This window comes from Schistocerca cancellata, chromosome 2 (genome assembly GCF_023864275.1).
Source record: "Schistocerca cancellata isolate TAMUIC-IGC-003103 chromosome 2, iqSchCanc2.1, whole genome shotgun sequence".
Classification (NCBI taxonomy): Eukaryota; Metazoa; Arthropoda; class Insecta; order Orthoptera; family Acrididae; genus Schistocerca; species Schistocerca cancellata.
Genome location: NC_064627.1, coordinates 785,844,499 through 785,868,410, shown reverse-complemented (window position 1 = coordinate 785,868,410; position 23,912 = coordinate 785,844,499). Strand labels below are relative to the sequence as shown.

The following is a 23,912-nucleotide window of genomic DNA, read 5'->3' as shown; positions in this document are numbered from 1 at the left end:
ATAACAATGAAAGAGCAAAAAATTACAATGATCAACAGACAAGATACATCATTTTGCACATAATAAAGTACTTTGTGCTAAATTTGCAGGCCTGGAGCCCGTGAAGAAATTGGTACTAAGAATAGTAAAATTTCTGCATTATTCCATTGTCTGTTGCAACAGTTTTCAGTGGAACTAAAGAGAGAGTATGGAGACTTTGATATATTACTGCAAAGTACACTGGTTAAGTCAAGGGGTATCACTGGAATGATTTCTCAATTTAAGACTTTAATTTTTTTGAAGGAAACAGGGGTGCAGGAGTGAAAACTAGAACATTTGGAATGGAGTGCAGACTTCACATTTTAAGTGGACTTGTCTGCAGACTGCAAAGTAACTTTTTTCTGATTTGATGGGAATGCATTTAAAAAGAAAATCTCATTATAGAAGTGGCACATTCTGACAAAGACAGTACAGTTACCTAAGCTCACTGGCATTAAAGAAAATGAAAGGTTTGAAGAATTCATTGTGGCCTAGATAGAATTATAAAGAAAGTTTTACAAAGCTTTGAGAATATTGTCAGTCTTATATCTGTTTCCAAGTTGTTTTCATTTGCCATTTCAGTTGAAAACATTTCTGTGCATGTGCAGATGTAACTGATAGACCACAGGGTAATTCCAATTATCACAAATCTTTTTTTGTTGAAACTGTCCTAGACATCTACATTGCTTTCCTCAGGCAGTTTCCATAGCTCCATAATGAGGTTACAAAAGTGCTGCAATATTTTGATCTACATATTTGTGTGAAAGACCTTTTTTGGATTATGAAACTAAATTAGGTGACAGTTACTTGGTAATTTGAGTGCGGAATTCTGTGAAACAGTCTGCTTCTGTCCGTGAGCCAGCAGTTTGTTCCAGATAAAAATTATGTCTTCAGTGCACCAAAATTAATTAAATGATATTAAAAGTTTGTTTTATTTGTGGCCTGTGTTGTTGTGGCCTGTAAAATATAAAACCAAGTAGCATGCAGTGCAACTGCACTTCATTTAAATGCAGCATGTTCGCAGTTTCCCCTTTTCCTCCTCCTTGCACTCAGACAGCATGGCTTGGCGGTAGGGGGAATGTGAAGCAAGGCTGACTGCTTTGGCACTCGTGCCCGGATATGGCCTGCAAGCCAAAATATTGGCCGCCCCAGTTAAGAAAAAGATACTAGAGATGATTGAGTTTGTTAAGTAGCATTCTATTAGGAATTATGATAAAGGGCACAGACTACCAACATCTTGACTGCTAGCAGTAGCTGGCCTGCACACAGATGACATCCACGAGGCTGTCCCGCCAAGCATTCAAGCGTGGCAATAAAACTTAATAGCTGAAGGCACGGAACAGACTGTGCCGTCGGTGCCTCCAGGCACTGCTGGAGCAGGTCTCTTTCCCTGTACTGGTTTGGCCCTCTGTCATCTGTCAGCCTACAGGAATTAAAATCATAGATTAGTGTTAATAAGACACGCTGCTGCCACTCAACCAGAAATTGAGTCACTGATGTTCTTGATGAATTATCACTAGGAGCAATGTGAAATAACACTAGATAATATCTGAATGTAACAATGGTCTGATTCTAAATGTACCACACTGATGGAAGTCACCTGCAATGTTGCCAAATTGTTGATCTAATAACAACATGATGATGGGGTCAAGTGCTTGGGACTGTTATATTGAAGTTAAAGTGTTATTATATTAATATATTCAGCATGTATTGTTTTCTTTTCATTTTGTTTTTGCTTTACTTGTTTCGTCTTAAAAAGACTCCAGACGCAGGAACTATTCTACAGCAACATGTAATCGTAACACAATATTTAGTCTTGGCACTTTATATGTGAGTATGTTATTGTGACAGTCTTGTAACAGTCTACTTGATTATGTGATCTGTGGTTTATTAATCTCAGAACATACATAATCTGAGTCTTTCGGTTTAGGTTTGGTGTTTGTGTGTTCTAATATGATCTGTTACAAATATTTTATTTCGCTCCTCTTTTCTTTTATCTTTTTTCCATTGTAAATAATTTTGTATGTACTGTCTTTTAAGCTTTTAGGTTAGGAATTTTCTTCCTCAATTAGTTCATTTGTCTATGATTAAATATTTATTTCAGTTTTTGCTTTCCTATTTTACACTGTAAATATTCGTTATATACGGGTTCAATCCTGCGACCTCTGTTTTCAGGCACTTGCTGTACTTCTAGACCACCAGTCATGGCGTGAATAAGTATATTTAAGAGCAAAATTGAAATACTTGTCAGGACATCAACCAGTATTTAATTGTTTTTATTTCTATGTCTGTACCTTCTTGTCACACCTACTTGTGACTGAAAATACTTAGTCACTCTGTAGCAGGAAATTAGTAATTACTTAGTAAATGTCAGTCACCACTCCATAGCTCACTCATTTAATTTTCTTAATTTTATCTAAAAATCATCAGTAATAACTTATCATACTGTCAAAGGTAAAATTATGGAAAGGAATTAGCCTTTTATTTTCTTAGTAATTTGTGTAACACCATGACACTAATTGAAAAGTGAAAATAGTATTTATAGACATGAACTTCTGAGTATGACAAGTGTGTAATTGTCGTCAATAATGATCACTATCCAGCATAATCATCATCATGTACAGGATTATTACAAGTGATTGAAGCGATTTCACAGCTCTACAATAACTTTATTATTTGAGATACTTTCACAATGCTTTGCCCACATATACAAAAACTCAAAAAGTTTTTTTAGGCATTCACAAATGTTAGATATGTGCCCCTTTAGTGATTCGGCAGACATCAAGCCGATAATCAAGTTCCTCCCACACTCGGCGCAGCATGTCCCCATCAATGAGTTTGAAAGCATCGTTGATGCGAGCTCGCAGTTCTGGCACGTTTCTTGGTAGAGGAGGTTTAAACACTGAATCTTTCACATAACCCACACTCAGCGCAGCATGTCCCCATCAATGAGTTTGAAAGCATTGTTGATGCGAGCTCGCAGTTCTGGCACGTTTCTTGGTAGAGGAGGTTTAAACACTGAATCTTTCACATAACCCCACAGAAAGAAATCGCATGGGGTTAAGTCGGGAGAGCGTGGAGGCCATACATGAATTGCTGATCATGATCTCCACCATGACCGATCCATCGGTTTTCCAATCTCCTGTTTAAGAAATGCCGAACATCATGATGGAAGTGCGGTGGAGCACCATCCTGTTGAAAGATGAAGTCGGCGCTGTCAGCCTCCAGTTGTGGCATGAGCCAATTTTCCGCGGGCTACGCGTGAAACTTGCCCGCGCACGTTCAACCGTTTCTTCGCTCACTGCAGGCCGACCCGTTGATTTCCCCTTACAGAGGCATCCAGAAGCTTTAAACTGCGCATACCATCGCCGAATGGAGTTAGCAGTTTGTGCATCTTTGTTGAACTTCGTCCTGAAGTGTCGTTGCACTGTTATGACTGACTGATGTGAGTGCATTTCAAGCACGACATACGCTTTCTCGGCTCCTGTCGCCATTTTGTCTCACTGCGCTCTCGAGCGCTCTGACGGCAGAAACCTGAAGTGCAGCTTCAGCCGAATAAAACTTTATGAGTTTTTCTAAGTATCTGTAGTGTGTCGTGACCATATGTCAATTAATGGAGCTACAGTGAATTTATGAAATCGCTTCAATCATTTGTAGTAGCCCTGTACTTGTCAGGCTCGAAAGTATGACGACTAAAAATACTGTGGTCACTGTGCAGTACATTTTACCTTGTTACAGAAATGACTTCAAGAAAACGAGACTGATTCCAGGCCCTAATTCTCCCTGTAACCATCTGTACAAATGTTATCCGTCAAGAATTAGATTAGATGTCCTTTTTGTTCCAGTATATCCATAGTGAGGATACTTCTATTACTACCAACCATTGTGACAATCATATGGTAATCAGAGAAACAAGATTTCTTTTCTTGCTTTGCTGTCTTTAATCATTCATGTCTACTTTCACTGTTCCTAGGAGAAAATGTACCTCTCCCGTTGATCTTCATTACTTGTCAGTTCCGCATCAGTTACTAGAAATGTGTCTACCTTCATTGTTCTAGGAGAAAATGTACCTCTGTTGCTGATCTTAATTAGTTATCAGTTCCACATCAGTTACTAGAAATGTGTTGGTGGTAATTCACAGTGAGGGCCAATGTGTGAAGTTGCTCCATTATATACACATGGTTGTCTTCTTCTGCATAAAAACTGCTACAGGTTTTTTAATAAGTGAGAGCTATCTCCTACAAATTCATTTCTATCACGATTGTGTAGACGAAAGATTTGTCTGTAGTATGTTTGTGCTTTACATTTAATTTTAATGGAGTCCCTTTCCTTTTCTGGACATAATGTACAGTACTTCATCACTTTTTTTTTATTACAGTTCTTGTCAGCCTTATTCTTTCCATTTCATTACTGAATTATATAGTGTTCTCGTAACCAGTAAAGGATGGTTTCTTTGTCGTCGTTGTTGTTGTTGTTGCTATTCTTTTTCTTCTTTTTTTCCCCCTTTTTCCTTGCAATACATCTTCCACCTTCTTTATTAACAGTAATTATTATTCCTGTACCCTTCCCCCTAAAATCCAGGATCCTCTACCTGAATCATCAAACATTGTGATGCCTTACACAATGGTTGTGTTGTATCCTTTGGATCTTGTGAGTGTCGGTTCCCTCCTTTTTTGGCGGCGGAGGGGAGTGAGGGGGAGTGAAGAGGTTTTAAACTGTATGTCCATGGTAATTTGAGCTTTCATTTCTAAAACTCTAAAACATATTTCTTTGCTGCTTTTGTTTCTGAGTGAGACTTTCTGCTTTGTTAGGATTTCCTTTAACTTTAATTCATACTTCAATGTTAGAAAAACATTATTAAAATTTTTAATGTAATTCTAATATTCTGCAAATGAAACCTGTTTTTAAATACATTTCTTTCATTTCAAAAAGGATCTGAAGGGATGTGAACAAAATGTTCAAAGACTAGTGCTGTAGAAAAGTGCAAGAATAACTGATAAAAACAATTCGGAGGAAAGGGCTCTTAGTTACAAACATGGAAGTTTCTGAGATTAATACATTCTTTTATTGTGATTATTATGATGCTACCATGTTTCTTGTATTGTTCACAGATCTTTCGACTTCTCTGATATGCGAATTGATGAAGCTTTGCGTATGTACTTGGAAACTTTCAGGCTACCAGGAGAATCCCCACTTATATCATTAATTATGGAGCATTTTGCAGAACATTGGCATGTGAGTGTTAAAATGTCATGGCTACCATATTAAAATTCATAAATAGTTAGAGTGCCATCTCTAAAGCAAATAGCTTCATTATTGGTGGATAATAATTTACAGAAATGCAATGGTGAACCATTTGCAAATGCAGATGCTGCATTCACGTTGGCATATGCAGTAATAATGTTGAATGTTGATCAGCACAATTATAATGTGAAGCGTCAAAATAACCCAATGACATGTGAAGAATTTAAAAGGAATCTGAAAAAAGTGAATGGTGGGGAAGACTTTGATCAAGAAATGTTGGACGACATATATAAAGCTATCAGGTAAGCCTTCTCTCTCTCTCTCTCTTAATCAGTGTTGGTCACGTTGGTCAGTGAAAGCTTAAACAATATGAATAATTAAATTGTTGATGAATACTATGGCAATTATTACCTTTGTGTTTCTGATTTTGTTAAAGATCTGAAGAAATTGTTATGCCAGCGGAGCAAACAGGATTAGTAAGAGAGAATTATCTATGGAAAGTTTTACTTCGAAGAGGTGCCAGCAAGGATGGTATTTTCATTCATTCTCCAAATGGATTGTTTGATCATGATCTATTCTCTCTCATTTGGGGCCCAACTGTGGCAGCATTAAGTTACATCTTTGATAAAAGCAATGATACAACCATATATCAGAAAGCAGTATCAGGATTTCGGTGAGCATTAAGTTATATGAAGCTCTATGGAACATACTGCAGTTAATTATAGTACATATGTATGAAATTAGTGATACAAATATGAATATAACTGCATTTGAAAAATATTTAGGTCAGGAAATAAGTTCACATTTGTTGATTACGAGTCCTCAGCTATTGTAAATTTTCTGAAAGGTAACATTGTTCCACAGCTGGTTGATTATAAAAGGATGGTGTCCAATCACATAGCTGTCGAATAATGTTGTTATATTTTCAGCATATTTGTAATATAGAACTGTGTAAAAATAAATTATATTTGTTATTCATTTGATATTTTACTGAGCAAATTACATTACCATTGTATACTCTACAGTTCAAAAGTAAAATAATAAACTTTGACTAAAGAGTTATATACAATTTTAAGGTCACTTTTTGGTAATTTTAGATCAAACTTAGCATGTATCTGAATAGTTTTGTGAAGTGTTGATCATTTTTCACCCAATATGAAACACACCATCTCATTTTGAAGTAAAATGTGCAACACTTAAATTAGTTGTAAGCTTTTGGTAATGTGTTGTTTACTTTCATTAATATTATAGACAGCACATAGACAACAGATCAGGATCCTCAATTTTTTTTTGTCCTAGTCACGTCATGTATGTGAAACTTTCCATCACACTTTGTAATTCAGTAAGCCTCTATTCATTCATTGCTGAAACTGCCCTTTTGATATGGAGAGGAAAAGATGCATCCTTTCTCATAATGGTATACTTATCAGTATGTAACAATCTGTGCTGCTTATGTCGAAAACTGCTTCCATATGCAGTAAAGTCAAGGGCAACTGTGGCCACTACCCATATAAAGACTGGCTGGATGCATTCCTCACTGTCTTCTCAGTTTGGCGAGTGTCACGCAAGAGAAGAGAAAGCCATCCACCCCCACCTGCCCATATATATGCTATTTCACATAGAAGACTACTTACAGACTGGTTCAGAGCATGGTATTCTTTACTGTTTCCATTATTTAGAGAGAACCAAAGATCACCCTATAGCCTGTTATTAAGTCACCTAGATGGTGAGAATTGAGAAGTCACCTAGATGGTGAGAATTGAGAAGTCACCTAGATGGTGAGAATTGAGAAGTCACCTAGATGGTGAGAATTGAGAAGTCACCTAGATGGTGAGAATTGAGAAGTCACCTAGATGGTGAGAATTGAGAAGTCACCTAGATGGTGAGAATTGAGAAGTCACCTAGATGGTGAGAATTGAGAAGTCACCTAGATGGTGAGAATTGAGAAGTCACCTAGATGGTGAGAATTGAGAAGTCACCTAGATGGTGAGAATTGAGAAGTCACCTAGATGGTGAGAATTGAGAAGTCACCTAGATGGTGAGAATTGAGAAGTCACCTAGATGGTGAGAATTGAGAAGTCACCTAGATGGTGAGAATTGAGAAGTCACCTAGATGGTGAGAATTGAGAAGTCACCTAGATGGTGAGAATTGAGAAGTCACCTAGATGGTGAGAATTGAGAAGTCACCTAGATGGTGAGAATTGAGAAGTCACCTAGATGGTGAGAATTGAGAAGTCACCTAGATGGTGAGAATTGAGAAGTCACCTAGATGGTGAGAATTGAGAAGTCACCTAGATGGTGAGAATTGAGAAGTCACCTAGATGGTGAGAATTGAGAAGTCACCTAGATGGTGAGAATTGAGGGGACTCACCAAAATAAGGTGTGTTCTTCAGTGCAACTGCTGTAACTCTTGTGCCAGTGACAGTGCCACCTACCACACATGTTAAAAAAAAAGAAGTTTAAGATGAGATCAAGGTATTTTTTGGTATAGAATCCAAATCTGCAATAAAAAGGGGAGGGGTGTTCCCATTTAAAAATAGTCATCCGCCGGTGGGTGGGAGGTGGTGTGGGTTAAGGGGCGGCCAGACCCTTCAAAAATATTAACTTCTCATCTCTAACATTTTTTAAAGAATGCATATTCTTAAAGATATTAAGCAAACACCCTGTACACATTCTTAGAATTCTTTTATTGTTGTTATTTCAAAGATTCTGCCATTAACATTTAATGTCTCTTGACCCTTGGCTGCTTGAATCATTTATTGTCTGTGCGTCAGAGCTGTGCTCTCGTGGCAAGTATGGTAGCTGTCACTCTGTTTCATTTCAGAGTTCACAGGTCTTGCTACACCTCATGTTGCTCATATTAGAAATGAACAAAAACAAGCTTTAGAAACTTATTTTGGTATCAGTGCATACATTTGTTACTAATTTCCAGAGAAAAATGAAAGGGAATGAAAATTTTTACATATTAGTTATGTATCTCAGGGCAAAGTATTAACTGATACCAGTTGCTGTAAAGCCTGGTCACCACAGAGAAAAATTGTGGCATGAGTCACTGCTGGGAATTTGACTGTGAATAAAGTGAAAAGATGCTGAAGACAAAGGGGTATACACAAGCTAAATCAGCATTTCAAGTCCCTGGCCTTTTTGTGGAGGCAGATCATATAAGACTACTGTTAGAGAAAAAGTGACATGTTAGGAGTGAACTTCTGTCTGAACAGAAGAATTAATATTGCTAACTTCATCAACAGATGAAGAAAGATGGATTCAGCATTTTATTTACATCATATAGGTTTTCCGTGCTTTCCCTAAAATGGGGCATGGTTGCCCAATCCTATGGGACCAATGACCTTGCTGTTTGGTTGCATCCCCCGAATCAACCAACCAACCAGCTTATTTTTATGGAGGGTATTTAGGCCTCTCATCAGACAGTAACAAAAACTTAATTTGGATGAGTTACTCAGAAAGAGAAGTAGCTGCATGCAAGGCATAAATTTAGATATATTTCAATGGTAAATGTGTGTGTTCATATTGGAGGTTCATCTAGATTAGAAACAGTTTTACATTTGATTCAGAATTGCTTGTGATAATTTTCCTTTGATTTAGAATCCACACCGGACTCTCATTTGGAAGGACTAAAGTTCAAACCCATGTATGGCCATCCAGATTTAGGTTTTCCACGAATTTCCTAAATTGCTCTAGGCAAATACCTGGATAGTTTCTTTGAAAGGGCATGGCAGATTTCTTTCCTGATCATTGATACATTTTGATCTTGGCCTCAATCTCTAATGACCTTGATTTACAGTCATCTTATGGCTCTGAAACTTCTATTCCATCCCTTAGTCACAAATTGAATTTATTCCACATAAAAGATATAAAAAAAGGATAAAGTAATACGTTTTCTTATCTTTTAATATATCTCTGAGAGAGAGAGAGAGAGAGAGAGAGAGAGAGAGAGAGAGAGAGAGAGAGAGAGAGAGAAACCTCTTGTTCCTTTCAGATTAAACAGTACATGCACTGAAAATTATTAAACTTGTCAATACTTACTCTTCCTGTACATTGGTGTCAGGAGATTACTAACATTTCTCAGAAGTTGTTTTGTGAATTATGATGTGGACAAGTGAATTACAGTTTGGTTTCTGATGTGCTAGAAGTACAGAATCGGCCATAGTAGAAGTCACAATCCTCGGGTATTATTTTAAGACCAGTACTGTTCCTAATATAGATCTGGGAAAAAAATTATCTTTGTTGGTGACTGTGATATTATAGTCACTGAGAAAGCAAATGAAATCCTCAAGGAAGTTTACAATTAGTCAATAAACAAAAAAGCGACATTGAACATAAAGAAAGCAAATGCCATGAATCTCAGTTTGAAGATGGAAAATGACATTGCTAAATTAAATGTCGATGGCACCTCCATAGACTGGGTAACAGATGCAAAATTTCTAGGAATGAACACTGATTCTTGGTTGAAGTGATGTGAACACATAGATGGTTACAAACAGAATGTCAACAACCTGTTATACCGTTCAGTGTGTAACAACCAATATCTTTTAATTACATACTATTGATATGTACACTCAGTTCTTCTGCATCTACATACATACTCTGCAAGCCATTAAACGGAATATTGCAGAGGGTACCATGTACCACAGCTAGTCATTTTCTTTCCTGTTCCACTCTTAAATGGAGTGAGATAAAAATGACTGTCTACATGCCTATGTACAAGCTCTACTTTCTTTTCCATGCAGAATTTATGCAAAATGTATGTTGGTGGCAGCAGAATCATTCTGTACGTATGTTGATGGCAGCAGAATCATTCTGTACTCAGCCACAAATGCAAGTTCTCAAAATGTTCTCGGTAGTTTTATGTGAAAAGAACATTATCTCCCCTCCAGGGATTCCCGTTTGAGTTCACAAAACATCTCTGTAATACGTGTTGATTAGGATGCCGTTTCATATCACTTTGCAAAGTTATGCCTAGATGTTTAATTGATGTGACTGTGTCAAGCAGCACATTACTAATACTGTATTCGAACATTACAGGATTGCTTTTTTGTACTCATCGACATTAACCTAAATTTTTCTACATTTAGAACAAACTGCCAGTCGTTACACCAACTAGAAATTTTGTCTAACTTGTCTTGTATCCCACTAAAATCACTCAAGGATGACAGCTTTCCATCACCACATCATTATCAGCAAACAGTCGTAAATTGCAGTTGACCCTGCCTGCCAGATCATTGATATCATACAGAGAATAAGAGCAGTCCTATGGTACCTCCCTAGGGGTACTCCTGAAGATACTCTTGTCTTTGCTGGACTTTCATCAATGAGGACAACACAATGGGTTCTATTACATAAGTAGTTTTCGAACTATTCAAATATCCTTATGCTTGGACCTTTGGCAACAGTCTGCAGTGGGGCACTGTGTTAAACGCTTTCAAGAAATCTAGGAATATGTAATCTGCCTGTCGTCCTCATTTTTCAGGAAAGACCATGTGAGAAACGGCAAGCTGAGTTTCACACAAGCAGTGCTTTCTAAATCTTGGTTAATTCACTGGAAGAACCTTTTACGTCTCAAGGGAATTTATTATATTCAAACTCAGAATGTTTCCAAGAATTCTACAGCAAACTGAAATTAAGGATATTTGTCTGTAATTAACTGACATGAAGGATATTTGTCTGTAATTAAATGATGATAAGGATATTGGTCTCTAAATATTCTGATCCATTGTTTTACCTTGCTCATATGTAGGGGGTCACATATGCTTTTTTCCAGTTGCTTGGGGTCTTTGTTCTGAGTGAGAGATACATGATAAATGGTGTCAGTGTTGCAGAGTACTCTCTCTAAAATGAAATTGGAATTCCATTTGGATCTGGCAACTTATTTGTTTCAACTCTACGTTGCTTCTTTATGTGAGGGATGTGTGTTTGTGTCCTCCATATGGGAATCTGTGTGATGGTCAAATGACAGTATGTTTGTATGATCCACCATTTCTTAAATGCAAAATTTAAACTTCGTCTTTCCTTTTGATGTATTCTGTTGCAACACTAGACTGGTTGGTTGCTTAGGGAAGACTGGTTGATGAGTGAGTACATAGAGACCTTCGACCTACGTAGTGACTTTACATATAATTAGAATTTTCTTGGGTTCTTGGCAAGATCGGTTGGTGGTGTAAGTTGTTGAAAGCTACTTACATTGATCATCTTATGGAGACGAATTTCTACCATTTTTTGGCGTTGAGATTTGCGCATTCTTTTTTGAACCAAGAGTGCAACAGTTTGTTTTCTCACCATTTTCCATATTTGATTATTAAACCATGGAGGGCCTGTTCTTCCTTAATCCACTTATGTGGCACATACATCTCCAGAGTGCGATTAACTTTTTTAACTTTGCCCATAGCTCCTCTATGGTCATCATATTGGAGCTAAATGATGTCCATTTGCTATCTAAGTGGGCTGCTAACAACTGCTTGTCGGCTTTTTCTAGCATAAATACTCTTCTAGCCTTCTTGATGAATTTATAACTTAACTATGATGACATGATCTCTAAACCCTGTCTCTATACTGACACTATCGATAAGGTCAGGCCTGTTGGTAGCCACAAAGTCTAAAATATTTCTGTTGCATGCGGCCAGTTGAGCTATTTCATCACGGCAAGTTTTTGGGAAAATGTTAAAAATACTTTACAAGACTGACTAACTGTACCACCTGCAATGAATCCTTAGCCCTGCCAGTCTATACTCAGTAGATTAAAGTCACCTCCAAGTAATATTGCCTTTCAGAACTACTGGGTGTAGATTTCCATTGAATGATTCTAAAACTGTTACAGCGAAGTCAGGTGCTCAGTAAAAAATCCGATAATTAACTTGAGTTCATTTAGGCCTGCTACACGTGTCCAGATAACTTCAGACTCAATTTCGACCTTAGTAGACACAATATTTCTGTTGACAGCAATGAACAGTCTCTCTCCTATGGTGTCTAATCTGTCTTTTCTATACCTTGCTGAATACTTCGGGGCTTTGTACTTTGGGATTCAGCCAGCTCTTAGTTCCAAGAATAATTTGAGTGTAACAACTTTCCTGAAGGGCAGAAATTCAGGAATTTGGTTACAGATATTTTGACAATTTACTCTTAAAATTTTGACATTTGAAGTGTGTGTACTTTGGTTCCGATCTGATTTCTCTCTGTGTATCAACTGGTGACTGTTCATCAGAGGCCCTCAAACTACTGTCTAGACTAAAGGACAGCATGTGCACTCCACAACTACTCTCTATCTGAGAAGCTACTTCTCTTGTGTAGTGTACCCGTGATCTATCAACGGGGGTCCTAAAATTCTTCACCACATAATGCAAGTCTAGAAGTCTGCAGCCAAGACCATCACAGAATCAATGGACCCTTTTACTGAGACCCTCCACTTGGCTTGAAACCAATGGACACTGATCAGTTCTAGGAACGATGCTGCAAATTTTGAGCTCTGGTTATACTCTGTGTGCAATGCTAGTGGTGTTCACTTCTGCCAGCTGTCCATGTGAACTGAGTATGGTCTCAGAGCCCAAGTGACAGACATCATTGGTGTCAATGTGAGCCACAACTTGGACGACTGCACACTGCATATTCAGTAGCCACAGGCAGGGCCTTCTTCATATTTTGGATGAGATCACCCGGCAGACATGCCAAGCCCACACTGGCTTTCTTTCCATCCCTGGGCACTGTTTCCCTAAGGGACTCTGTGATAACTAATAAATCCCTCCGTCTTCATACCTGCTCGGACCCTGCTGAAGGAGTGGCCACCTGTTTACCCACATGGTCAATTAGCAAGGCCACATGGCCAGCTTCTACATTGATTTTCTGCCTTGAGCGACGTAAATGCCATACAGCCCATAACTCGGCCTGCAGTGAGTGCAGATCCCACATGATGGGTACACTGGAAGATTCCTTTGCAGTAGAGCCTATGTGTGAAACAAGTGACACCCGAGGTGATATATGCAATGCACATGATCCACCACTACTACACCGAGGCAGTGGCCTGCAAATGGCTGGCATGCTCACGAACTGTGGCCGTCTCCTCCTGTGTCTGCACGCAGTATGAACACACCCTATTGATCCTGCTAACTTAAGAATAAAACAAACAGAAAAAGCTAATTATGTAACTTGATAGTCTCCTGGAGCTTCGCAGCAGAGGCTATCAGCTAATAGAGATAGGGTCAATGGTTACTGGCCATCTAAAACAAACAAGAGTACTGAGCTACACAATGTGGCTGTACACATTACTGTTACTAAAACCTCTCAGATAAAAAAATACTCAATGAGTTTATGAAATAACAGTGTAGGAAAAGTTAGATTGGTACTTACCGTAAAGAAGACACATCAAGTTGCAGAAAGACACGATTAAAAAGACACTCAAATGTAGCTTTTGGCCACAACCTTTGTCAGTAAAAACACACGCACACACCTCATGCATACACGACTGCCAACTCCAGCATCTCGGGCTGGAATGCCTGCGTCTCAGACAGAATAAATCTCATTTCACAACTTGATTTTAGGAAATCATAGCCTTGTTGAAGTAGCTGATTAATACATGCAATTGTAGGGATTGCTCACCTTTCTTTCAGTGTTTGCGATCATGTGTTGAACTAAACGTGAATGATATTTTGTCTTAAAGTTCTTAATTATCCCCATATCTTGTGGCTGAAGAATCGAAGTACAGTTCAGGGGGAAGTAGCATAGTTCAATGTTCTTTAATGCTGGCAAGTTGTTATGCGCACTACAATTAGACCACCAGCAATGCAATTTTCTTATTCTTCATTAACGTCTCTTTATCAGGTGAAAGCATTCACTCATCCATGCTTTCTGGTTTGCCTTGTAATTGAGTGCAATAAAAGAAATAACATTTACAATACGACTGTAGCAAAACCTTACAGCTGAAGCTATACTGCACTTAATTAACTTATAAATTAAAGGAATGTAAAATACCCTCCTACCAAGTAAGCTTCTTACATTTTTGAAGCACCATGGGTTTACGGATCATCCAGTCACCAGTGGTGTCGATTTGTGTGTCCCTGACATGTTGCTACAGAGAAGAACAGTTAGGCGTACTTTAGACTGTGTCCCTCCTTTGCTCTTTTCTCCTACAAAGGCCATCATCTTCTCTGGCTTCAGTTGATGAAACAATTCTGTCTCATCTGTTTTGTGCAGGTTTTCAGAACTGTATTTTCTGTCAGCTTACACATAGTGTTTTTCATTAAAGATTCTGCATGACCTAAGGGTGCTGATTTTTCTTCTCCTGAAATCATTTTAAAAATGATCCCATACCTGTCTTTAAATCTTTGCAACCATCTATTACTTGCCTTAAAATTAGATTTGCCAAGCAACTTGGGAAATCTAAGGCTTTTTGACATATCAACGGACCATTAATTGGTACATTCTGCACACACATCTCATTAAACCACCACAGTGTAGGACTGTCCACATCATCAGTAGCAGCTGTCTTCATTCTTTTTCTTGAAGTGTTAAATTTGGCACCTACAAAACTTTCTTCAATTTCTTTTCGTTTTTTTTAGGAATGTAGCCAACATTGATTGTGCAAGTACGTTCTTCCTTGACACATCTACTTGTTTCATTCCGTCTTTGAAAACCTCCATTTTTGTCTCCAACCTTATTTGTTTCTGAGTTGCAGCCATTGTCCAAATCTTAGCGAAATCCAAAGCATTTACATCAACTAAAAACATTCACAAATCGCAAAAATCACAGTGATATGCTGTGCGTGAGCCCAACAAAACACTTCTGTTTGCTACTGAAGCTCAACAATGGACAAACTAAACTCTCATTCAAACAAAGGAGCTCTTTGACATTTGCCTCTCAGCGTAGCTCACCCACGGCTGTTCGCTATTCTCTTTACTGCTAGAATAAATACAGTACTGTAGTATGTAGCGAAGATTCTGGAAAAAAGTGCCTGAAGTCTTGTAGCTAAATAAACAATACATACTGCTATAGTGAGCTGCTTAGAAGTAGGAAATAGTCAATTCCTCAAAATTTTGTCTGTGTTATAACAGGATGTTGCTAAATTTATTTCAGTGTTGTAATGGGGATAATTAACATAATACATATAGGTAATCAGCTGGGGCCATATAAAATTATCACTGTACCTGAGTTTATCGTTGGATTGGTAATCGTTATATGGAGGTTTGACTGTAGTTGGATAATATTTATTTCCGCTTTGAAAGGAAAAAGTAATCTTGTCCTGTGGCTCTGTGAAGAGAGAGAAAATGTTATAAATTTTTCATAATTGTAGGATTAGGGTCAAACATTTTCGAAATTGCTTACTCATGCCTGCTTAACTCAAATAATTAATAAACGTAGTGCTTGTGTTTGCAAAGAAAGAACACTGTTTAGTAAAGCAATGCTGTTTTTGTACTGGAAAACTAATGAGATACATAGGTAGATATAGAATTGGCACTTGAGCAAAATACTCAGTGAACACTGGAGATTTATGTTCAGTTGGCTGCGCTGCTGTTTCATATTAGAAATAAGCAAGAAGCAACTGTGTCACATGATATTAAGAGTTGTTTCTCATTATGTTTATATTGCTTTAGGTATACCATAACTTCTGTGTGACATCATCTGATATTATATCCACATTTCATTTATCACGTTAATCGTTGCAGAGACACATTCAGAAGATGAAGATTCACAATATACCTTGTCTTGTTTCTGTTGGTTTGATTCTTACTTCACCGTTGGGCTGCACAGTCAATTTTCATCAGGTTTTAATAGTACACACAGGTCTTCTTTTTTCTTGCAGGATGTGGAATGCATGTTTCATATTACTATGAAGCTAACAAACACAATGTAATAAATCACCTAATTTTACCAATACTCTTTCTCTTTTTCAGGAAGTGTGCAATGATTTCTGCACATTACGGGATGAGTAATGACTTTGATAGCTTAATAATTTCGTTATGCAAGTTCACAATGTTATTAAACAATGCAGAAACACCAGATAACCTGACAGTTTCATTTGGAGCAAATCCAAAAGCTCAACTGGCAGCAAAAACAGTCTTTAACTTAGCACACAGACATGGTGATATACTTCGCGAAGGTTGGAAAAATGTCCTTGATTGCATTCTGCAGTTGTACAGATGCAAGCTTTTGCCTAAAGCTCTTGTGGAGGTGAGCAGTCCCAGAACATTTTTCCCTTGTTCTACTTCATTTCATTTTTTCACTGTTTCATAGAAAATTTCTAATAATGACATTGATGCTTAGGTCTTATTCTTAGTTAGAGGTCCTGTCACGTATATAATGAATTATTTATAATTCTGTCAAATCAACAGATAAAACCCAAAAATTCGTATAGAAATAAATGCACTCCATGTCAGGCGTTTGATAAAACTCATGATGATGATTAATGTTTTTCTTTTAGGCAGAAGACTTTATTGATCCAAGTGGGAAGATTTCCCTGATGAGAGAGGAGACACCATCTCAGAAGACAGAAACAGGACTCCTGAGCTCGCTCTATTTGTATATTGCTCTTGGAACAGGTATTTATTTTTGGGCTTATGATACTTCTGACTCTACAGAACAGCTTTTTTTTTTTTTTACCTCTTAGTAGCAGGTATAGATTGGAAGAAGAAATTCCTTTCTTACAGTGTTGTGTTAAAAATTATTAGTTTTATCTTGTTGTTAATGAAGTTGCAAACTAAGGACAACTATTGTCCTGCTGCTAGCACAGTGACAGGTACAGTCTCTCAAATTTTTTTATGTCCATCCTTGGGATTGGAGGTCTGAGGGACTTCGGGCCATTCACTTGCGTAATGAAATGGGGGACACTTACAGCCATCCTTAAGATGTCATTTATTATATGGCTACCAGTTTCGGTGCTTCAGTGCATCATCTTCAGGCGTTAGCTGGCGCTGAGGGTCAACAACATCTGTACACACTATTCATCAATGGGCAACATCTATAACAGGTTTTCGCAGACTACCTGTAACAGTGATATTCTCTCTCCAACCATCAGCTAATGTCGCCAATCTGCAGCAACTGCTTAAAAAAGGAACGTAAGTTCACAACTTTCCATCCTCTTCACAGTTTTCTATGAAACATCTTATTACACTAATTTACTGCTACCTTAAACAAATTTTAAATACACAAAAGTCTACAAAAAATAATGTAGATATCTTCAAGAATGAAAACCAAACTTTTCCATCAGAAATTACAGTTAGGCATGCCTTCAGTTGTCAGGTACTTTGTGGCTGTGATGACTTATTTTTAAAAGGACTCGTGAATCAATAAATGTAGAGATACAGTCAGCCTTGTTTATTTAAATGCTTGAAACTCCAAGGTATATTAGGCTTTGCGAAGACACTCTTTCCATTATTTCCCCCACAATCTGTCAAATATCGCAAAAATGCGCGCTCTTGGGTGTCAGTCTGTGGTTGCTATATCTTTCTTTGAGTATATTAGTAAAAAAGATCGTGTACAAAATTCTTTTGCCAATATTACTTGCTCCCTTCTCAATTGTTGTATTAGCATCATCATAATACAAGATACCAAAGCATGCCTGTGGATTCGTCTTGAAATTAATCAGGAAATATCTAGAGCCAGGAAAATTTAGAGCACTGCATTCCACAGCCAGGAAGACATTTGGGAATTGATGAAAATTGTTCAGGCTTGCTAATTCACAGTGATCCATGACATTGTACTCTAAAATTGGCAGATGTGATGAACTGTGATCATTCCACCATTGTGCAACATTTGCATGCAGTGAGGAAGGTTAAAATTGGGTGGTATGAGTACCACATGCTCTAAACAAAAAAATCATAAAAACCAGCAGTTGCCATATGTGCATCTCTGCTCGCTCATCATCAATTGGCTCATGAACAATGACTGTTCCTGTCCTGTATCATTACTGGTGGCAAGAAATGGGTCTTAATGGTAGCATAAGGAAAAGAAAGGAATGGCTGAGCCCAAAGAAAGAAGCAACTCCCTTTTCAAAGACGTAGGCATATCAACAAAAGATAATGTTATGCGTCTGGTGGAATAGCGATGGTGTGGTATACTACAAAATGCTTTCCTGAGGCGTAACCATCACTGCTGACATTCACATTTTATGTATAGATTGTCCTTTGTTATTTGTAGTTCACTGTTGCCATTTGAGTTTATATACTGTCATTTGGTCAATTATGGGCTATTCTAACTATCCAGTCAGCACTCAAAACAACAGATGAGACATCTTGCAGATGCAGTCCCAGAACGATGATTAGAAAGACTGTGTAAAGTGATGCTACTCCACCATAATGCCCACCTAAATTCTGCTAGACTGACAAAAATATTATACAGGAATTGGGTTGGGAAGTCATTCTGCACGCACTGTGTTCACCTCATGTTGCACCCCAGATTTTCAGTTATTTCTGTTGTCTGTTAAACAATCTACAAAGAACTTCCTTTCTGGATGAAAGTGCGTTCCAAATATGACTCAACAAGTTCTTTCCCTCAAATCCACGTGATTTCTACAGTCTTGGAATCAAAAAGTTACCCCAGCATTGGCAGAGTGTTGTAGATAGTAAACGATAATATGTTATTGATGACTAATTTCTCTGTTATGTGTTGGTGTTTATGTTTATTAAAGTTATGGGAAAATGCTATGAACTTGCACACCAATCTAATATGTTCTATGAAGATTCGTCCGTGAGCTAACATAATTTTTTTTTCTACCCTTACACATTTCTGTGATGTGTCATCATCAACAGTGAGTTCTTTTTTCTCTGTCAGATAAACGAGTAAAATATTACATGAGAAAAGTTTAGATTTTGAATACGAGTAACTGTATTTAAAAAGTTTCAGGAAATATAAACACACCAAAAAAGGTTTTGCATCACCTCTGTTCTGAGAGTCCCAGAAGCTTTACAGAAAATTGGAATAGAGACAAACATAAACATCATTTCCGTCCATTTTATTGCTCATGAAAACCACACATTGCACGTTGTGCCACCATACAGCATGACCTTTAGAAGTGGTGGTCCAGATTGCTGTACACTCTGGTACCTCTAATACCCAGCAGCACACCCTGTTGCATTGATGCATGCCTGTATTTGTCATGGCATACTATCCACAAGTTCATCAAGGTACTGTTGGTCCAGATTGACCCACTTCTCAACGGTGATTGGTGTAGATTCCTCAGAGTGGTTGAGGGGTTACGTCGTTCATAAACAGTCCTTTTCAATCCATCCCAGGCATGTTCGATAGGGTTCATGTCTGGAAAATATGCTGGCCACTCTAGTTGGGTGATGTAGTTACCTGGAAGGAAGTCATTTATTAGACATGCGTGATGATGGCGCGAATTGTCATCCATGAAGACAAATGCCTCACCAATATGCTGTCGATATGGTTGCACTATCGGTCGGAGGTTGGTATTCATGTATTGTACAGCCATTATGGCGCCTTCCATGACCACCACCGGTGTACATCTGCCCCACATAATGACACCCCAAAACAGTAGTGTATGTCCACCTTGCTGCACTCGCTGGACAGTGTGTATGTTTTCTAGCCTGACCAGGTTGCCTTCAAATACGACTTCAGTGATTGTCTGGTTGAAGACATATGTGACACTCATTGGTGAAGAGAATGTTATGCCAGTCCTGAGCAGTCCATTCGGCATGTTGTTGGGCCCATCTGTACTGCGCAGCGTGGTGTCGTGGTTGCGAAGTTGGACCTCACCATGGATATCGGGAATGAAGTTGCGCATCATGCGGCCTATTGTGCATGTTTTGAGTCATACCAAGACGTCCTGTGGCTGCACGAAAAGCATTATTAAACATGGTGGCATTGCTGTCAGGGTTCCTCAGAGCCATAATCCATAGGTAGCAGTCATCCACTGCAGTAATAGCCCTTGGGAAGCCTGAGCGAGGCATGTCATCGACAGTTGTTGCCTCTCCGTATCTCCTCCATGTCTGAACAACATCACTTTGGTTCACTCAGAGATGCCAGGACACTTCCCTTCTTGAGAGCCCTTCCTGGCAATAAGTAACAATGTGGACACGATCGAACCGAGGTGTTGACAGTATAGGCATGATTGATCTTCAGACAACACGAGCCATGTACCTCCTTCCTGGTGGAATGACTGGAAATGATCGGCTATTGGATCCCCTCTGTCTAATAGGCGCTGCTCATGCATGGTTACGTCTTTGGTCGGGTTTAGTGACATCTCTGAACAGTCAAAGGGACTGTGTCTGTGATACAATATCCACAGTCAACACTGTCAAAGATTCACCTTTCATTAGTAGCAGTGGTCTGGAGTTGATTCTGTGGCCAGAGATTATATGTACTAGTTGTAACAATGTAAGAGGGCTTTTCTGGCTCATTAGTGCTGTTGTTTTTTCTCTAATTACCTGCAAAGGTTACCTGCTACACTGGTGATATCCAACTCCATTTGCCTTCAGTCTTTCCTTTTGATTGTTGAAACAGTGGCCATACTTGTTAATTTTTAGGACAACTGTGATCAGTCTGTTATGGTAGTATTTCGAGCCTGGCATATAGAAAAGAATGACCAGGCAGGTTCATAGGAAAGAATGAGGAGGCAACACACACACACACACACACACACACACACACACACACTCTGCACGCACTCGTGGAGAGGAGAAGGGGGGGGGAGAGAGAGAGAGAGAGAGAGAGAGAGAGAGAGAGAGAGAGAGAGAGAGAGAGAGAGAACACTGTCTGAACAGGCCTTGAAGGCCAACAGTACCAAACGGCTACCATGTCATCCTCAGCCCTTTGGCATCATCAGATGTGGATACAGAGGGGGCAACCGGTCAGCACACTATTCTCCTGGCCATTGTGACCAGTGTCACTACTTCTCAGTCAAGTAGCTCCTCAATTGGCCTCAAAAGCATTGAGTGGACCCTTCTGGCCAACAGCACTCAGCAGATTTGGACAGTGACCCAGCCAAGTGCTAGCCATGCCCAACAGCTCTTAACTTCGGTGATCTAATAGGAACCAGATCTACCACTGCACCAAGGTTGTTGGCACATAGATATTTAAAGTGAATCTAATTACACTTCTTATTATTACAATGTGGTAAAATGAATGGAATTCTGGAAATATCATTTTTGTACTAATTACTCTGAATTATATGGTATTGCCATTCTAATTTGGGCTTCCCATATTAATTCCAATTGAATGCCAGAATGATCCCAAATGGTCGACCATGGCTGTCACCTTCCTCGTTTGCAGCCCATCGTCAGTAATTTAAAATTAACATTTTGTACTGTTATGTCATTATTATGATCTTAATGTATAATTTGTTTTTTAAAGAACCATCAAACCAAAAATCACCATCTCCTGAAGACCAAGAGCACATACGCTCAGCACGTGCATGCGTAAGAGAGTGTCATGTAGAGCAGCTAATAACTGAATCAAAGTTCCTTCGTATAGACTCACTGCAGGAACTAGTCAAGGTGAGTACCTATGATTATTCAGTGATGCAGAATACACAGTCCTTCCACATTGTCCCATGACCAGAATTTGTTTTGTTTTATGATGTTAATTATAACTTCTACAAACAAATTATCCTTTGTAACATGTATACATTTGAAGATATCCTTACACATTTCTGATCTTTTTTAGAAAACATCTATAATTATTGTTGAAAATAATTAATTATGAGCAATCTAGGCTATATTATTTTGGAAGAAATTCTAAGTTTTATTAGAATTACAAAAAGCATTATATCTATTTTTAATGCTAAAATTAAATATTTTATTTCCTTCCTAGGCTTTGATATATGCTTCCCATGGCCCAGATGGTCATGTTTCCTTGGGCCTTTCTTTTGAAGAAGATGTTTCTGTATTTTTCTTGGAACTTTTACTGAAGATTGTAATACAGAACAGGTGAGAACTGAGAAGTGTACAATGTTTTAACATTAATATTTTTGTAATATAGGTGTTAACGTAATGGAAAATAGCTAAACACTTGCTGCTTGATAAGACAACTTGAATTTTTTTTAGGTCTAGGTTTCTACATAAATTTTAAACTATTCATTAGTAAACTGCCAGGCAGATAGGTTATTTATTTTTCAGTTACTGGTTACTACAATTTGTTAGCAATTTTTTTTAATTAAATGGAAGTGTCCCTTGAATGGTGCTTAGCTGGTGGATTTTTGCAAAGGCTCTTCAGATTTTGGAATATTATGATACTGAATTAAAGTTTGTATTTCATTGAAAATAAGCAAATTTTGAATGTATAATGTAATTGGCTAGATAAAAAATATACTCGCCAAGTGGCAGCGGGAGATCACATACTTAAAGATATTTACATTTGCAAGATTCCGGAGCCAGTGGCTCCTTCCGGCAGAAGGGGTGGAGTGGGAGAAAGAGGGGTGAAGTGAAAGGACTGGTGAGGTTTAGAAAATGTGGAGGGTTTGGAAAAGTTGCCCAGAACCCTTGTCAGAGAGACGTTCTGGATGGGATAAGAAGAAAAGACTGATTGTTGGGGATGGCATGAGATGAGATTTGAAAACCTGAGAGCTTAAAGGTGGAAGATATGGTAAAACGCAAGATAGATGTTACTGCCAAAACATTGTGCATTAGTTAATAAGAGCAGGAAGCTAAGTATGTACTATGTGATGGAGGTGGGGGATTGACTTTTCAGAAATTGAAAAATATAGAAAACTAGAAGAGAGTGAAAAAGGAATAGTTGCTGTGAAAAAATGCTGAGATGAAGAATTTAATGTAATTTTAATGCCAGGCGTGTGGCGAGAACGAAGGACATGTTGTAATGCCAGTTCCCACCTGCGGAGTTCTGAGAAACTGGTATCTGGAGGAAGAATCCGGATGGCACATGTGGTGAAACAGGCACCGTGGTCACAACTGTCATGTTGCAGAGCATGCTTGCAATAGGATATTCTGTGCTGCTGGTATACATTGTCTGCTTACGCCCATTCTTGCTAACTGATAACTTGGTGGAAGTCACGTCAATGTAAGAGACCAAACAGTGTTTACATAACAGCTGATATGACATTTTTCATTTCACTGGTGTTTCTCCCTGTGATAAGGTATGTTTTACTTGATATAGGGCACCACCTATATCAGTCCTATAACTGACAAAACGTATGAGGTGCATGGTTCCAAAATTCACCTTATCCATTTTTTATGAAAACTGACTTGTTGCCTTATCTCTATAGCTCATGTTGTTTGGCATAATTTCCAATAAGAAAACTGTTCCTAAACCTGCTTTTCCCCATGTAAATATAGCACAAATTCAGCTGACATTTCCAAAACCTACCTTATCCTAAGATGTTGTTTTTGAAATCCACCTTATCCAAACATCTGGTACCACAACTGGAATGTATCTCAAATAATAATGTATGACATAAATGTTAGTACGTTGTTTATGAAGCGCTGAGTTCACTGTGTATTCTTTGAAACAGTTGGCAATACTGTTCGCCCCAGTTCCTCACACACACGTGTTTGAAAGACATGCCAGTGGTGTTTAAAGTTTCAGTAAAATAGTGTGAATTCATGGAAAATGGAAGTCCATTGGAGATCAGCCATATACATATCAGGAAGAAGACAAGAGGCCCTTAAAGATGGAAAAAGAATACAGCTAAATGGAATAGGTAAACATGCTTACCTATATTTTGCTGTAACATAACC

General features: G+C 38.3%; 1 protein-coding gene across 3 annotated transcripts in view; it reads left to right on the top strand.

Moving 5' to 3' along the window:
- Positions 1-23,912, top strand: part of LOC126162642 (Golgi-specific brefeldin A-resistance guanine nucleotide exchange factor 1) — a 320,165-nt gene that overhangs the window by 113,786 nt on the left and 182,467 nt on the right. For all 3 annotated transcript variants that reach the window (XM_049919278.1, XM_049919277.1, XM_049919276.1), the window contains exons 15-21: positions 5,130-5,253; positions 5,356-5,564; positions 5,699-5,935; positions 16,158-16,434; positions 16,685-16,802; positions 21,574-21,716; positions 22,033-22,148. In XM_049919278.1, coding sequence (XP_049775235.1) covers positions 5,130-5,253; positions 5,356-5,564; positions 5,699-5,935; positions 16,158-16,434; positions 16,685-16,802; positions 21,574-21,716; positions 22,033-22,148 — 1,224 coding nt within the window. The remainder of the gene's footprint in view (positions 1-5,129; positions 5,254-5,355; positions 5,565-5,698; positions 5,936-16,157; positions 16,435-16,684; positions 16,803-21,573; positions 21,717-22,032; positions 22,149-23,912) is intronic.